General features: G+C 36.0%; 1 protein-coding gene and 1 pseudogene across 3 annotated transcripts in view; both read left to right on the plus strand.

Moving 5' to 3' along the window:
• Positions 1-17,447, plus strand: part of LOC131136023 (neuroligin-4, X-linked-like) — a 51,997-nt gene extending 34,550 nt beyond the window's left edge. For all 3 annotated transcript variants that reach the window (XM_058082484.1, XM_058082485.1, XM_058082483.1), the window contains 2 exons: positions 9,876-10,485; positions 16,808-17,447. In XM_058082484.1, the coding sequence (XP_057938467.1) occupies positions 9,876-10,485; positions 16,808-17,215 (1,018 nt within the window). In that variant the 3' untranslated portion in view covers positions 17,216-17,447. The remainder of the gene's footprint in view (positions 1-9,875; positions 10,486-16,807) is intronic.
• On the plus strand, positions 561-2,326 carry LOC131136025 (histone H2A-like; annotated as a pseudogene).
• Positions 17,448-19,145: the final 1,698 nt, after the last annotated feature.

The following is a 19,145-nucleotide window of genomic DNA, read 5'->3' on the forward strand; positions in this document are numbered from 1 at the left end:
TATTGCAGTATATTGGCAAATATAATGCTATGTATTAGGAAATATATTCCCATATATGGGATCTTATGTTTATATTTTCCAATATATTGCAATATATGCAGAGAGTGTATATATTGATACATATACAAAATATCTTGCGATCAAGACCAAAAAAGGACTATATTTTTACATATATAAAATTGCTTATAATTTGGGATATATAAACTCATATATTATATATTTGGATTTAATATATTTCAATATATTATTTTTATATTATTATTATATATATTCTGCAATATATTGCCATATATTACATGAATATATAATATATTGTATAATATATGTACAAAAATATATGATTCCATGTATTTATAATATATAACGTATTGGAAAATATAATGGAAAAATAATATATTATAATATAATAGAATATATTGAAAGTAATATATTGATAAATACATTTTCTTTTCGTAAGGGTAGCGTCGCGGGTATGCTGGAGCCGAGATAAAACAAAAATTTTGAATTATTCCAAAAGCATTATTCCTAAAGCTTCCATAGAGGAATTGTGTTCTGCTGTTATTCCTTTATAATGTGATATTAAAAAATGAGTTACCAGTTTATGAAAATAAAGCATCTTTATATCCAATTCAGTAAAGTGAAAGTGGAAGTATATTCGTCACACGGACAATACAGAGTTAAAAATCCGACAGTGGCGTGTTGATAAGAGGACCTTTTATCTCTGTGCTCTGACACGGAATACAAGATAAAAGCAATTGTTAAGAATGGACCCTATTTCAGAGCTCCGAGTGAGTCGTTCCCAGTAATTAATCCATCCGAGGCACTCTCCACTGAGACCCCTGCACACTTATGGAGACACTCTCCGAGTGGACCTTCATCTAAATCACAGCGGCGCGTTGCTATGTCACAAAAAGAATTAGGACACTACATACTTTTGCCTGCTTCCACAAGCTGGATGTGGACTTGAACAACATGGAAGAAGGACCAACAAAGCCTTCTCTGTTGGACTTCACGCCATCAGAAACACTGAACTACATTTGCAACTTTACCGAAGAACTTGAAGATGTCTGGCCGTGGAAAGAAAGTGTCCTCCAAAGCCAAAAAAATCAGAAGTTTCCAGGTCCAAGAACGTAGGAGTCGCCTTCCCAGTAGGCCGCATCCACAGGTTGCTCAAGAAGAGCAAGTACGCAGAACAAATTAGTTTATTTCACCTCTGCGCTGAAGTGCTAGACCTCACGGGCAACGCCAACCGAGACAATAAGAAACATCGCATCGTTCCTCGTCACATTTTGTTGGCGGTGAAAAACGACGAGGAGCTCAACAATCACTATTTCGGATGGTGGCGTGACCTCCAATATCCAGGCGGTGCTCCTACCCAAGAAGACAAAAGTCACTCGAGATGACTCTGTTGCCAAAAATGTTCAGTCCGTTCAGTTTTAATATTTGAGTACAATAAAGTGTTTTAATGTAAAAAAAAAAAATAGTATTTATTCCATGAATTTGTCATAATTAAATCAAATCAACTTTATTTGTAGAGCACTTTTCCTGCAAAGACGTGCAACACAAAGTGCTTTACAGAATTAAAAACAATTACCACAATTAAAAGGAAAAACAATTACTAAGGATGCCCCTCCCACCCTTCATATTAGACCAGGGGTGGGCAAACTTTTTGATTCGTGGGCCGTGTTGAGTTAACAAAATAGTCCGGGGGGGGCCGGAATATATATTTCACACACACTATTTTACGCTTATAACAGTCCACATTTGAATTTTATGTCATACTATCAGTTATATGTTCTCAATTCCCTTTTTTTTCAGGAGCACTTTAAACATCAAACATCAACAATTGAATTTTACATGAATAAAAAAAAAATTACTGAATAAGACAATCGACATGCAAGTCACGTTGCCCGCTTGTATGTTAAAAGAAAAATACTGGCGGGCCGGATTCAAACGCTTGGCGGGCCGCATGTGGCCCCCGGGCCGCAGTTTGCCCACCCCTGTACTAGACACACACACGCACACAATCACACAATCACACACAGTAGGGAGACATGGCATGGATCAAGGATCAAGGAAACGCCACCTTTGGAGCCGTCCACACTGGGACTGGGACCAGCACCCAGGCGGACCCCCACATTAAAGGGAGGAACCCCCAGCTGGCCCGTGTCAAAGGGACCCGAGGATGGCACCCCCTCAGCAGCCCCCAGTCTGGAGGACCCCCCCTGAGGAAATACTGGAGTTAAAAGCTAAAAACTAAAAGCATAAAAGCATAAGCATAATTAATTCCCAATATGCATTATATTGATTTATTAATGTGTCTCTAAGCTCCACTGCTTCCAGTAAGGTACCGGTAAGTGTTACATTTACATGGCGCATGAAGAACACAGCATTCCAAGACAAACACTTGCTACCCACAGTAACATTTGGTGGTGGTTCCATCATGCTATGCGGGGCTGTGTGGCCACTTCAAATACTGGAAATCGGAATCATGGATTCCGATCAGTATCAGGCGGACCCCCACATTAAAGGGAGGAACCCCCAGCCGGCCGGGTCGAAGGGACCCGAGGATGGCACCCCCTCAGCAGACCGGACACAGCCCCCAGTGTTGAGGACCCTCCCCTGAGGAAATACTGGAGTTAAAAGCTAAAAACTAAAAGCATAAGCATAATTAATTCCCAATATGCATTATATTGATTTATTAATGTGTCTCTAAGCTCTACTGCTTCCAGTAAGGTACCAGTAAGTGTTACATTTACATGGCGCATGAAGAACACAGCATTCCAAGACAAACATTTTCTACCCACAGTAACATTTGGTGGTGGTTCCATCATGCTATGCGGGGCTGTGTGGCCACTTCAAATACTGGATTCGGAATCATGGATTCCGATCAGTATCAGCAGATTCCTGCCAACAGTGTTCAAGAATCATTGACAAAGTTGAAGTTGTACCGGGGACTGGAAATTTTGCAACTTGAATTTTAGTATTTATTCCATGAAATTGTCATAATTAATTCCCAATGTGCATTATATTGATTTATTAATGTGTCTCTAAGCTCTACTGCTTCCAGTAAGGTACCAGTAAGTGTTACATTTACATGGCGCATGAAGAACACAGCATTCCAAAACAAACACTTGCTACCCACAGTAACATTTGGTGGTGGTTCCATCATACTATGCAGGGGCTGTGTGGCCAGTTCAAATACTGGAAATCGGAATCATGGATTCCGATCAGTATCAGCAGATTCCTGTCAACACTGTTCAAGAATCATTGACAAAGTTGAAGTTGTACCGGGGGCTGGAAATTTTGCAACTTGAATTTTAGTATTTATTCCATGAAATTGTCATAATTCCTTCCCAATGTGCATTATATTGATTTATTAATATGTCTCTAAGCTCTACTGCTTCCAGTAAGGTACCAGTAAGTGTTACATTTACATGGCGCATGAAGAACACAGCATTCCAAGACAAACACTTGCTACCCACAGTGACATTTGGTGGTGGTTCCATCGTGCTATGCGGGGCTGTGTGGCCAGTTCAAATACTGGAAATCAGAATCATGGATTCCGATCAGTATCAGCAGATGTTTTGGGAACAACAACGGTCCGAAATGGTTTCAACCAGAATCAAGACCCTTAATGGAAGCCATAGGAAGCAGAGTGATTGTATTAAAATGTGTATTAGGTCACTTAAGTCTCCTCTGAAGGCCCAGGTCTGCATGGCCCAACACTGCTTTCATAGCACTTTCATAGTTTGGTTTCCTGTAGAAGATGTGATTACTCCCTGACGTATATAAAGCGCAGGCATCGGTGTGGGCGCAGCAATTTACATGTTAGAGTGCCCTTGGGTCCTCACACCGGTTGTGTGTGTCTTTGCACTTTGTAAGAGGTGTGGTTTGACAAGTAAACGCATCACTTGGAGCTGGCATGTCTAGACTACTAGAACATGGACAGACTTGGAATATCATACATGTTGTCCGTCTATGACAGGGGTCAGCAGCCGAGAATACACAAATGGACCGCGCAGTGGATGAGTGTTAGCATGTAGAACACAGTCAGGAGATTAAGAAGACCTAGGTTAGATTCGAGTTTGCATGTTCTCCGGGTACTCCGGTTTCCTCCCGCATTCCAAAAACATGCTAGGTTAATTAGCGACTCCAAATTGTCCATAGGTATGAATGTGAGTGTGAATGGTTGTTTGTCTATATGTGCCCTGTGATTGGCTGGCCACCAGTCCAAACCATTGAAAATATAAAATATTATAATTCATTGTAATCCCTGTATTCATTTTCTAAATGAGGATGCCAACTGGATCAAACCCGAAAGGGAGCAGCTGTACCATTACATCACTATACATCACCAACCAAGCCTCAACTGTATCTGAAATTGAGGCAAAAAAACAACTTTGACCGTGATTCCTACGGATTATGATTATTATGATTATTGTGATTATTATGATTATTATGATTATTATGATTATTATGATTATTATGATTGTTATGATTATTATCATTATTATCATTATTGTGATTATTATGATTATTGTGATTATTGTGATTATTGTGATTATTATGATTATGACTATTATGATTATGACTATTATGACTATTATAATTATTATGAATATGAGTAAGATTATTATGATTGTTATGATTATGATTATTATCATTATTATCATTATTGTGATTATTATGATTATTGTGATTATTATGATTATGACTATTATGATTATGACTATTATGACTATCATAATTATTATGAGTATAAGTAAGATTATTATGATTGTTATGATTATGATTATTATGATTATGATTATTATTATTGTGTAATCAATGTCTTGATATGCCACACTGAGACGTAGATGGATTATCTTGGCATAGAAGAAGTTCTCGCTAACACACCTACAGCAATAATAATATCTTCTATTTTACCAGTACAATCATTATGTCTTATGTTTCTTGAATATTGACTGAATGATGTGGAGCAGCTGCATCGATTGTACGTGTGAGCAAATCCTAAGAGACGACTGTACATGCTCACTGGTGGAGAAAAAGACTTCAGAGTCTTTGACAAGGTTTTAACACGTTAATGACTACTTGACTCACATGATCGAGCTTTTGTTGTCGGATGGGAATGTTAAACGCAGATATTTGACACGCCGTCTTCTATGGAATTTTAATAAGAGCTGTTGTCATTGACACGGAGAGTGTCGTTATTAAAGGAGCTTGTGATCTGCCAGGATGCGATCTGATTTTTAATATTGGCACGGTTAATTAGTGAGGATGCTGCTTCTTTACACTGTTGACTTCATGTCATTGTCTTCATAATCATTTTTGTTTTTTTTTTTTCTAAAGATATAAAAACAGATAAAAGAAGTCTATTCTGTCTTCTGAAAAATCTCAATAAAGCGCCAAGAACGCCCAATTTACATAATGTGACGTGCGTCAGACCACTACCGCCACATACGTTGCTATGGGAAATCAATGCACCCAGAAAGGAAGTTCCAGTAATGCTTAAAATGACCAAAGTATGGCAAAATACTATACATATCACTATATTGACACTTACTATGGTACACATTATGTTATTGGATGGTCATATCACCTCGTACTTCAGTACAGGACAAAAAAAAATGAAAAAAAAAATTACATTTTAAAAATTTCATTATTAAAAAAAAAACCTTAAACTGTATTAGAAAGCAGGAAGTGAACAAATGTAACAGTTAAAAAAAACAAACAAAAAACCTTAAACTGTATTATGGAAAGCAGGAAGTGAACAAATGTAACAGTAAAAAAAACAAACAAAAAACCTTAAACTGTATTATGGAAAGCAGGAAGTGAACAAATGTAACAGTTAAAAAAAACAAACAAAAAACCTTAAACTGTATTATGGAAAGCAGGAAGTGAACAAATGTAACTTTGAAAAAAAAGCAAACAAAAAACCTTCAACTGCATGATAGAAAGCAGGAAGTGAACAAATGTAACAGTAAAAAAAACAAACAAAAATACCTTAAACTGTATTATGGAAAGCAGGAAGTGAACAAATGTAACAGTAAAAAAAAAACAAAAAAAAACTTAAACTGTATTATGGAAAGCAGGAAGTGAACAAATGTAACAGTAAAAAAACAAAAAAAACAAAACCTTAAACTGTATTATGGAAAGCAGAAAGTGAACAAATGTAACAGTAAAAAAAAACAAAAAAAATTAAATTGTATTATGGAAAGCAGGAAGTGAACAAATGTAACAGTTACTGATTGTAAAAGTACCAGATGGAGGGGTAGGATTTAATAAGCTTTGCTTCTTCCTACTCCTTTTGGACATGTGGAACTGTGAACTGATTATGTGATGCGTTCAATTGTAATCTGATGCATGTTCAAATGAAATTAAACCATTACCATTACCATATAAATAAAACAATAAAACTTCTCATTTTGGATGATGGGCAAAAATGTGCATTTTTTTCCTTTAAGAACGTTTAGGTACAACGTGGCCAGTGGAACTACTTCATCATAAATTATTTTTAGCGTCTTCTAGCCTGCAAATTGCACAATGATTTTCCGATGATTATCTACTATCCTGGAGTTTCCTCGGTCATTTGTCAGCTTCATCATGGCCACGCTCTTATTCTTTTTTCTTTTTTGTACTGTAGAGACCACCTTGAAAAAGACAGAAAAATAACATTTTTATTTGATGTCAGTTGAGTTTTATCCGCTTTTTATATTTTGCAATATGGTGTTTGGGTAGTCATTGAAATTTTACACCAAAAAGTTGCCTCGGTTTGGTGCATCCTTTGGTTAGTTTACCATATTTTGATCGTACTTTCATGTTTTTAGTACACTGGGTGAGTCCAACTGTGTTCTTAATGGTAGTTCTGGAGCCTATCCCAGCTGTCTTCGGGCGAGAGGCGGGGTACACCCTGGACTGGTGGCTAGCCAATCACAGAGCACATATAGACAAACAACCATTCACACTCACATTCATACCTATGGACAATTTGGGAACGTTCACGTTTAGATTAGAATACCGGAAATGCTTCAGACTGTGGCTGTAGGCAACCTCATGATGATGTTTTTATTAGCGCAATATAAATATAAACGCATATCTGCGTAAATGCCTAAATCTTTGTTGAGATTAGAGAGCAGGATTATTGAACAAGTGTACTTTAGGCTGGCAACAATAAAAGGCCACTGCAAAATGTGCAATTTGCTGTATTGGTCTGAGTTTCTGAGGCTCACATTCATACCTATGGACAATTTGGAGTCGCTAATTAACCTAGCATGTTTTTTGGAATGTGGGAGGAAACCGGAGTACCCGGAGAAAACCCACGCATGCACGGGGAGAACACAATTTGATTTCTTGGTACTTCTGGAATTAAGTGTTTAAACCTGACATTATCACCACCGACGGGTGGCTTGCCGTTTTCTGTTATTTCTGTATGCGCGATGAGGTTTGTGGCATTAAACTTCCTCGGTTCTGCGCCACCACAGCAAACCTGTACATGACAAGTTTTACACTCGGCTGCACGTCTTCATGTCTTTTCTGCGGAAAAAACAACTGACATCACTTCTTTTGCGTGCTACTTTGTTAGACGTGCTGGGGGGGGGGGGGGGGGGGGGGGGTCTGGATTCCAATGCTTGTATCCCAGTGCTAACATCCGGAGATTTTAGAAGCGCAATAGCAATATCAAATCCGCACATCCCTACCCCTACTCTCATTCTGAGTTGGCTGGGATAGGCTCTAGCACAACTGTGACCCTGAACACAATAAGCGACATAGACGATGAATGGATGAATGGATGAATGGATGAATGGATGAATGGATGAATGGATGAATGAATGAATGAATGAATGAATGAATGAATGAATGAATGAATGAATCATGCGGCTTATACAAGATAAGATTAGGATGTGATGTAAAGTGTCGATTCTTTAACCTTCTTGGAAATGTTCTCCGGAGCTCTTTCCTGGAATTGTCATATCCTGTTATTGTGCTCCAGTCAAGTGCTGTCAAGTACGAGGAGTATAAAGTCTTTCCTTATAATTCCACACATAATCTCCACAGTGGTGCAAAACCTTGCATGTAAAACCATCATCAAGCTGCTTGATAATGTCTTTTTTTTTTTTTAAGCTGTATTGTTAAAGAATAAAAGCAGAATGACTCTTCTCTCTGCTGGTTTTTTCAAAGTCAAAGAAGCAGATTTAGAGTGGGGGTTTGTCATTCTTAATGTCTGCTCTATAATTATATGACTCATAGCAACTAGTCTTGCCTGCTGGTCTTTCTAAATGGTGTTGTTCTAGTCAAACCTGGAATAGACAACTGGGGAACAGGGCTTTCTTTCAATATGCTGGGTCACTGCATCCATCTATTCATTCATTCATTCATTCATTTTCTACCACTTATCCTCACAAGGGTCGCAAGGGTGCTGGAGCCTATCCCAGCTGTCTTCAGGCAAGAGGCGGGGTACACCCTGGACTGGTGGCCAGCCAATCACAGGGCACATATAGACAAACAACCATGCACACTCACATTCATATCTACGGACAATTTGGTAATGGTAATGGTAATGGTTTGATTTCATTTGAACATGCATCAGATTACAATTGAATGCATCCCATAATCAGTTCACAGTCCCACATGTCCAAAAGGAGTAGGAAGAAGCAAAGCTTATTAAATCCTACCCCTCCATTTGGTACTTTTACAATCAGTAACTGTTATATTTGTTCACTTCCTGCTTTCCTAAAATTGTATTTTTATTTTTATTTTTATTTTTATTTTTATTTTTATTTTTATTTTTATTTTTATTTTTATTTTTATTTTTATTTTTATTTTTATTTTTATTTTTATTTTTATTTTTATTTTTATTTTTATTTTTATTTTTATTTTTATTTTTATTTTTATTTTTATTTTTATTTATTTATTTTTTAATTTTATTACATTTGCATTTGTTCACTTCCTGTTATCCTAATATAGTTTAAGTTTTTTTCTTGTTTGTTTGTTTTATTGTTTTAAATTTTTAAAACATTAAAAAAATTTAAAAAAATATACATTTTTAAATTTTTTTTAATTTTTCAAGTTTTAAAGTTTTTTGTCATTCATTCATTTTCTACTGCTTATCGTCACGAGGGTCACGGGAGGGGTGCTGGAGCCTATCCCAGCTATCTTCGGGCGAGAGGTGGGGTACAACCTGGATTGGTGGCCAGCCAATCACAGGGCACATATAGACAAACAACCATTCACACTCACATTCATACCTATGGACAATTTGGAGTCGCTAATTAACCTAGCATGTTTTTGGAATGTGGGAGGAAACTGGAATACCCGGAGAAAACCCACGCATGCACGGGGAGAACATGCAAACTCCACACAGAGATGGCTGAGGGTGGAATTGAACACAGGTCTCCAAGCTGTGAGGACTGCACGCTAACCCATCACATAATCAGTTGACAGTTCCACATGTCCAAAAGGAGTAGGAAGAAGCAAAGCTTATTAAATCCTACCCCTCCATCTGGTACTTTTACAATCAGTAACTGTTACATTTGTTCACTTCCTGCTTTCCTAATATAGTTATTATATATATAGTTAATATAATATAATTTTCTTGTTTGTTTGTTTTATTTTTTTAATTTTTAAAACTTAAAAAAAATGTCAACTTAAAAAAAAATTAAATTATTAAATTTTTTAAATGTTTTAAATCTTTTTAATTTTAGTAATTTTTTTAATTCTTTTAATTTTTACATTTTGCTTTTCCTCATGACGGTCGCGGGGGGAAAATGTTGTTTTTCTTTATTTATGCCAAGCTGCTACACCCCAATTGAAGTCATATGGCAAAACGTTCACAGCATATCCTTACCTAAATGTAACCGTCTCTGTTTTTCCAGAGACCCCAACCAGCCTGTCCCCCAAGACACCAAGTTCATCCACACCAAACCCAATCGCTTTGAGGAGGTGGCCTGGTCCAAGTACACCCCAAAAGAGCAGCTATACCTCCACATCGGCCTGAAGCCCCGTGTGAGAGACCACTACCGTGCGACCAAGATTTCCTTCTGGCTCCAGCTGGTTCCTCACCTGCATCACGTCAATGAGCTCCTCCAATCGGTGTCCTCCTTCACCCATAGTCCATCTCCGCAGGATGACACCCCATACTCATACACTAAGCGTCTGTCCAAGGGCTGGCCTCCGAGTAGCACACGTCATCCCGGTTCCCAAGGAGGTACCCCCCAGCCGCCGGAGTCGGCTCTCGGACAGGGAGGACATGAAAACGGCGTCCACGTGCCCAACGAGGACTACTCAACAGAACTCTCGGTAACCATCGCAGTCGGAGCGTCTCTGCTGTTTCTCAACATCTTGGCGTTCGCTGCTCTGCTTTACAAGAAAGATAAAAGGAGGCTGGAGCATCGCAGGCCTCGTCCACTTCCTGCTCCGCGACGCGATATTACCGCCGCTGATGTTGCTGCTCACCTTCAGGGGGAAGGACTGATGTCGTTACAGGTAAGTCAGTTGTGTATTTGTTTTCAATGACCGCATTAACCGAATGTAAACCCAGATCTGGTTTGCGTTTCCAACCAGTGGTTGTGTGGAAATATGGGCTAATAACTATAAAAGCAATCTTCACTCGCTGAATGTACTGCAAAAAAGGCCAGTAAGGATAATTCATAATGCTGCCTACAGAGAACATACTAACTCCTTATTTACTAACTCCTTATACGTAGTGCAATTCCGCCCTCGGCCATCTCTGTGTGGAGTTTGCATGTTCTCCCCGTGCATGCGTGGGTTTTCTTCCGGGTACTCCGGTTTCCTCCCACATTCCAGGGTGTACCCCGTCTCTCCCCCGAAGACAGCTGGGATAGGCTCCAGCACCGCCGCAACCCTCAAGAGGACAAGCGGTAGAAAATGAATGAATGTTGCCTCAGTTGCAGGGTAGTCGAGTGGTTACCACGCAGGCCTCACAGCTAGGAGACCCGAGTTCAATTCCACCCTCAGCCATCTCTGTGTGGAGTTTGCATGTTCCCCCCGTGCATGCGTGGGTTTTCTCCGGTTTCCTCCCACATTCCAAAAAACATGCTAGGTTAATTAGCGACTCCAAATTGTCCATAGGTATGAATGTGAGTGTGAATGGTTGTTTGTCTATATGTGCCCTGTGATTGGCTGGCCACCAGTCCAGGGTGTACCCCGCCTCTCTGGCCTGAAGACAGCTGGGATAGGCTCCAACAGTGCCGCTACCCTCGAGAGGACAAGCGGTAGAAAATGAATGAATGTTGCTTCAGTTGCACGGTAGTCGAGTGGTTACCGCGCAGGCCTCACAGCTAGGAGAACCGAGTTCAATTCCAGCCTCGGCCATTTCTGTATGGAGTTTGCATGTTCTCCCCGTGCATGCAAGGGTTTTCTCCGAGTACTCCGGTTTCCTCCACATTCCAAAAACATGCTAGGTTAATTAGCGACTCCAAATTGAATGTGAGTGTGAATGGTTGTTTGTCTATATGTGCCCTGTGATTGGCTGGCCACTAGTCTAGGGTGTACCCTGCCTCACTTAAGTACTTGAAAGTGTTACTATCTATTACTATGTACTAAGTATGTTGATATGATCCTGTTTGGTTAAATATTGCAATATTAACATAAACACAAATACATCACTAAAAAGTATTCAGAAGTCAGTAATGGGACATTTTCATAGAAACGCCTCATATGGGGGTAGTATAAAGAATAAGTATCTTTATGGTCTCCTCTTTTGCCAGTGGATCAGCTGGCAATGGAGCACATCTGCAAAAACATAGCTTGCCATCAGAGCGAGAGCGTGTGTGTGTGTGTGTGTTTGTGTGCACGTGTGTGTATGTGTGTATGTGCTGTGTCCAGGTGCCTCACTTGGTACCCATTTAAACTCATCTGCTGACTATTTGGCATGTTGTTTGTTCTGTTTGTTGGCTCACACGCTGGCTTATTGAGCGCTAAATGCCAGATTTCCTTTCGAGCTGACATGCTCTGCTGATTGTCGCTGCACTTCTATTCTGCTCTCTATATTCAGAATATCCGCTCTTATCCGGTGTCTATTATATTCCCCCCACTGCTACATTAGTGGGACATTTTTTTTTCCTGAGAACATATTATGTGATGATGTAATTCTGACTGCAGGAGGTTTATCGACAGGAAAAAAAATGCCAAAATTTAATTGAACAAACATTTTTTTTGACCCAAACCAAAATCAATTAGCATGTAGAAAGGAGATTTTGAATTATTTTTAACTGTAATAAACATAATATTACCAGAAACAGTCTGTTTGTTACTGCAAACTGCATAATTAATAAATTTTATTAATTAATTAAAAATTGTTATAAATAATATACTATAATATATAATATTTTACTAAATTATTATTATTAAATATGTATTATATTTATTATTCATACTTATATATTATTATTATTAGCCCACATTATTGTATTATTATTATATTATTTATGTATCTATTATATATATATATATATATATATATATATATATATATATATATATATATAATATTTATTATTCAGGTGGCACAGTGGTTGAGTGGTTAGCGCACAGACCTCACAGCTAGGAAACCAGTGTTTAATTCCACTCTCGGCCATCTCTGTGTGGAGTTTGCATGTTCTCCCTGTGCATGTGTGGGTTTTCTCCGATTTATCTATATGTGCCCTGTGATTGGCCGGCCACCAGTCCAGTTGTGTACCCCGCCTCTCGCCCGAAAACAGCTGGGATAGGCTCCAGTCGCTAATTAACCTAGCATGTTTTTGGAATTTGGGAAGAAACTGGAAAAAAAAAACGGGGAGAACATGCAAACTCCACACAGAGATGGCCGAGGGTGGAATCAAACTCAGGTTTACTAGCTGTGAGGCCTGCATGCTAACCACTCGGCAGTGCATATAATAAATGCCAATTAAGTTCTAGTCATAAATGAGTATATGCAGGTTAGCCATAACAGCTAAGTAGTTTGGCAGTCAGATTACTAAATATTTTACTAAATTATTATTATTAAATATGTATTATATTATATTTATTATTCATATTTATATATATTATATATTATTATATCAGCCCACATTATTCTATTATTATTATTCTATTATTTATGTATCTATTATATATATAGAATATTTATTATTCAAATATTATAGAATAAAATAAATAATTATTTAAAAATTTAAAAATTAAAACTTATTTTAAAAATGAATAAAAAATGAATAAAAAATTAAATTAAATATTTAAAAATAATTAATAATTAAAATAATTATTAAAAAAATAATTAATTAATTAATAATTAAAAATTAAATATTTTACTATTATTACTAAATTGCTATTTACTAAATAAACAAAATGTCACCCCGAGTATAAGAACATCAATAAAACATCACATATACCTGGGAGAAGCCAGTAAATAATGCCAATAATGATTCAAATCTATCTCTGAAAGCATAAAAAAGTCACATTGGCAATGACTGTACAGAGAGATAATAACACACACAACACGGAATCGGATGTGACATTGAAAGAAAAAGGTTTCAAAAGTATCTGCGACTGTCAAATGTAATTTCGTGGCGAGCCGCCACAAATAAATGAACATATGAGAAACTCCGATTGGTGTATGAACAAATATAAGTGGAACCCTCAAGTGGCTCCACTCCCGCAAGGCCACTATGACGCCCGGCAGCTCTGTCATAATTCTTTTCAATGGGGGTCAGTGAGGGTCAGGCAGCCACTGTTCAGTTCCTTGACTCTAAAAGCAAGGAACCTTATCCTGAACAACAATGGAGTCATCACTAAAACTGTCAGCATCGACTCCACTGCTGTGCAAAGCTGCAATTGTGATCAACGGCTCCTCTTGGCGTTGGTCAGGTGACTGCTTCCCAGTTTCGTGGTCTCCGTGGTCGAAGATTGTCCAGTCATTTTCTTCTCCAATATGAAGAACTAAATTTAAATAAGTTCTGGTCGGATGTATTTGAGTATTAATGTTAGTAGGGCTGTCAAAATTAATAAGCTTTGCTTCCGGGAGCATTAAAATTAAACTTAAAATTAAAATTAAAATTAAAATTAAAATTAAAATTAAAATTAAAATTAAAATTAAAATTAAAATTAAAATTAAAATTAAAATTAAAATTAAAATTAAAATTAAAATTAAAATTAAAATTAAAATTAAAATTAAAATTAAAATTTTTACATTTTTACATTTTTACATTTTTACATTTTTACATTTTTACATTTTTACATTTTAATTTCAAAATTAAATTTTTTTTTATTTTTTTAAATTAAATTAAATTTTTAATTTTAATTTTAATTTTAATTTTAATTTTAATTTTAATTTTAATTTTAATTTTAATTTTAATTTTAATTTTAATTTTAATTTTAATTTTAATTTTAATTTTAATTTTAATTTTAATTTTAATTTTAATTTTAATTTTAAGTTTAATTTTAAGTTTAATTTTAAGTTTAATTTTAAGTTTAATGCTCCCGGAAGCAAAGCTTATTAATTTAAATTTAAATTTTAAAATTAAAATTAAAATTAAAATTAAAATTAAAATTAAAATTAAAATTAAAATTAAAATTAAAATTAAAATTTTTATTTTAATTAAAAAAATTAAAATTAAAATTAAAATTAAAATTTAATTAAAAAAATTAAAATTAAAATTAAAATTAAAATTAAAATTAAAATTAAAATTAAAATTAAAATTAAAATTAAAATTAAAATTAAAATTAAAATTAAAATTAAAATTAAAATTAAAATTAAAATTAAAATTAAAATTAAAATTTTTATTTTTATTTTAATTAAAAAAATTAAAATTAAAATTTAATTAAAAAAATTAAAATTAAAATTAAAATTAAAATTAAAATTAAAATTAAAATTAAAATTAAAATTAAAATTAAAATTAAAATTAAAATTAAAATTAAAATTAAAATTAAAATTAAAATTAAAATTAAAATTTAAAATTAAAATTAAAATTTTAATTTTAATCCCGGAAGCAAAGCTTATTAAATCCTACCCCTCCATCTGGTACTTTTACAATCAGTAACTGTTACATTTGTTCACTTCCTGCTTTCCTAATATAGTTTAAAAAAAGTACGAGGTGATATGACCATACGATGACATAATGGGTACTATAGTAACTGTCAATATAGTTAGGGTTTTCTGAGGTTTCTTTGGTTTGTTTTGTTTTTTCCAGTAACGAGATTCACTCATTCGAGATGTTAATCTACGATCCTTATCCTTAATTACAATCACGACCGTGTCGTTTTGAGAATAGTGTGACTGCGTGTGACCTGCATATAGCGCACTCTTTACCGAGTGTGAAATAGTACCGAGTTCTCAAGTGAGTCTCGTGTTTACAGACCAAAAATTAAAAAGAGAGACCACCCCTTACCTCTCCTCGACATGGTGGTCTGGAAGCCCTGGTTTACACCACATTATCAGATTTAAAAGGGTTTGAAATGTTTATTGATGAATACATGATTTATTAACACCAGGGCTGTCCAAAGAAGACACTTGTAATCCATATTTAATTTAGATTAGTACACATTTATTATTAATTGTGCTGTGTTTTGCTTTCTGTGCTTCTTAATGGTGTTTTTATACAATGAACCTTCAGATGCGATCGTACAGGAGCACTCATCCGTGCCAGTTAGTCATTTTAATAATTTAATTATTTTTTTTTGAGTTATCACGTTAATTTTGACAGGTCTACGAACACTAATACTCAAATACATCCGACCAGAACAAAGAGTCATTGTTGACGGGGATGTCAAATTATCCCTTCAAGTATGCATTCTTTGGATGAATCGGCCATAGTCAACCACGAAACAGCATCATTTATTCATCAACAGATTATTTATTAATGAATACATTTTCGGAAAACCGCAATAGAGTGAGGGAGCGATGTTGTAACCGCAATGGGTTAGAGTACATTTGTACAGTGGTAACTCGGTTGTCTTTATTAATTTGTTCCAAAAAGTCAGACGAAAACCAGAACATATGAAATCTGTTCAATTTCTCCTATAGGAAAAAAAAAAACAAAAAAAAAACCTTAAACTGTATTATGGAAAGCAGGAAGTGAACAAATGTAACAGTTAAAAAAAACAAACAAAAAACCTTAAACTGTATTATGGAAAGCAGGAAGTGAACAAATGTAACAGTAAAAAAAAAAACCAAAACTCAAACTGTATTATGGAAAGCAGGAAGTGAACAAATGTAACAGTAAAAAAAACAACCTTAAACTGTATTATGGAAAGCAGGAAGTGAACAAATGTAACAGTAAAAAAAAAACCTTAAACTGTATTATGGAAAGCAGGAAGTGAACAAATGTAACAGTTAAAAAAAAACAAAAAAAACCTTAAACTGTATTATGGAAAGCAGGAAGTGAACAAATGTAACAGTAAAAAAAACAAAATAAACTTAAACTGTATTATGGTAAGCAGGAAGTGAACAAATGTAACAGTAAAAAAAACAAAAAAAACTTAAATTGTATTATGGAAAGCAGGAAGTGAACAAATGTAACAGTAAAAAAAACAAACAAAAAACCTTAAACTGTATTATGGAAAGCAGGAAGTGAACAAATGTAACAGTTACTGATTGTAAAAGTACCAGATGGAGGGGTAGGATTTAATAAGCTTTGCTTCTTCCTACTCCTTTCGGACATGTGGAACTGTGAACTGATTATGTGATGCAGTCAATTGTAATCTGATGCATGTTCAAATGAAAACAAACCATTACCATGTATACACAATAACATTAAAAGTACGTCTTAATGGTTCTTATGAAATGAATGAACTGGTTTTTCGATATTTCCAGGTGAAGCAACTGGAGTCAGACGCCGCATCAGCCGACGAGCGGAACAACACACACCACCACCACACTCTGGACACGCTGGACGCTCTGGACGGCTTGGACACCCAGGACATCTACAGCACCCTGGACACCGTGCGTCTCACTTGCCCGCCCGACTACACCCTCACCTTGCGCCGCTCGCCCGACGACGTCCCACTCATAACCTCTCTGACCCCGGGCTCACTACCCGTGACCCCCGGCTCGCACTCTGTTACCCCTGCCACGCCCATGACCCCCATGACACCCGGATCGGTGGTCGGCATGAGAATGGGCCACCCTCACCAGGGATACACACACCACAGCCCGTACAGTAATACACACTTGCCGCACACACACATCTCCACGCACACGCACTCCACCACGCGTGTATAACCGCAGCGAGAATCTCGCCCCTAGTGGGACATAATTACTACACACATGCTTACACACATTAAACAAGTACAAGACTCAAATACCTCTACTAATTACCCTGCAGGATTGTTCCACGTGGAGACAATACAATAGGAACGGGGGACTAACAGCTGTGTGGGAGCAGATGAAGAACTGGAGATGCAGTTCTATGCATCGCTTTCAACCATGACACCTTCTGCTTTTTCTATGCTCCGGGAACAAAAAAAAAAAAGGGGGGGGGGGGGGTCAGTTGTGGACTATCTTTAAAGAAATGTGGGGGGGGACCACACACACACACACACACACACACAGACTGCTGACGTCCACCTGAACAACCTGTGAAATGTGAATGTAGCCTTTTATTTTTGTTTTATTATTATTATTATTATTTTTCAACTAAAAAAAACAACCTACCCGGAATCCGAAAAAAATATATATTTAAAAGAAAATAACCTTAGCTGAAGAGAAAGTGAGAGATTTATCAAAATGGGGGGGATTATAGTGTACCAGCCCCTCTGAGATGTTACACCGAAGCATCACCCGTACCAGCTATGTGTTCGATACCTTGTAAATAGAATAGAAAGATGATATATTATAATTTCTAGCATTTACTTGCATCGACTTATTTAACCACATTATTGCTTTCATTTCTGATATTACTCTTATTATTGTATAGATGTCCTGAAGCAAGGTCGGTTTGTATGTCTCTCTCTCTCTCACCCACTCTAGTATGTAACGCTTCATTTAAAACGGCTTTATTCGCTATATGACATCATTCCGATAAGTCTCATTGTAATTGTATACTTGTTTAGTCGTTGAAATATGGGCATTTTTGGAAAAAAAAAACAACAAAAAAAACAACAACACGGTCCTGTCTATTTGTTTGACGACTGGATGATGAGATAGTATTGTGTAGATAATGCAGCATTGGTACGATGATTGATCACCAGCCAAATATCAATAACCATTGGAATTCTTTTCCTTTCTCCATCTGAAGCAGCTGTTCCAGTTTAGAATGATCAATATAGATATCAATATAGATATCGTAAAGAATAACAACATGATTGAGGGATATATCTATCAACAAATTCATGGCAAGTAAATTCAGATTAATTCGATTTATATTCCTGATTCCCAATCCCAAATATTGATAGAAATAGTTAATAAAAAATGATAAAACAAATCAAAATAGGCTTTTTACAACATAAGTTTGGACGATGGAGTATTAGGTCCACATTGAAAAATCGGCGAAAAACTGTGCCGTTCTAAGTAAGAGCTAGCCTTGCCTATGCTCTGTTTTTCCTATGACACCTAAATTACGACTTCATTCTCAAAATATTTTTTTCTTTTTTTTTCTTGTAAATTACTTTTTTATTTATTCTCATAAATTTTGGACTTTTGTTCCTGTAAATTTATGACTTTTTTCGGGGGTTAATTTGTGACTTTATTTTTTGTAAATTGATGACTTTATTGTCGAAAGCTAAGATTTTTTTTTTCAATTTGGTCCGATTACTCTGTCGTATTTTGATGATGTGCCTATGCGTAACACACGGGGAGGTACTATTCAGCAGTTTTTGGGAGTATTTTTCCCGTGTATTTTTCCCAAGGCACCAAAAATGTAACTTTAGCCCGCACAATATTAATAATTAATAATAACAATACACAGAACCTAATCAAAAGTGGTACTATTCATCAACTTTTGGGAGTATTTTTGCCGTGTATTTTTTCCAAGGCACCAAAAATTTAACTTTAGCCTGCACAATATTAATAATTAATAATAATAATACACAGAAGCTAATCGACGGAGTTACTATTGAGCAACTTTTGGGAGTATTTTTGGCGTGTATTTTTTCCGAGGCACCAAAAATGTAACTTCAGCCTGCACAATATTAATAATTAATAATAATAATAC

This window comes from Doryrhamphus excisus, chromosome 9, assembly GCF_030265055.1.
Source record: "Doryrhamphus excisus isolate RoL2022-K1 chromosome 9, RoL_Dexc_1.0, whole genome shotgun sequence".
Taxonomy (NCBI): Eukaryota; Metazoa; Chordata; class Actinopteri; order Syngnathiformes; family Syngnathidae; genus Doryrhamphus; species Doryrhamphus excisus.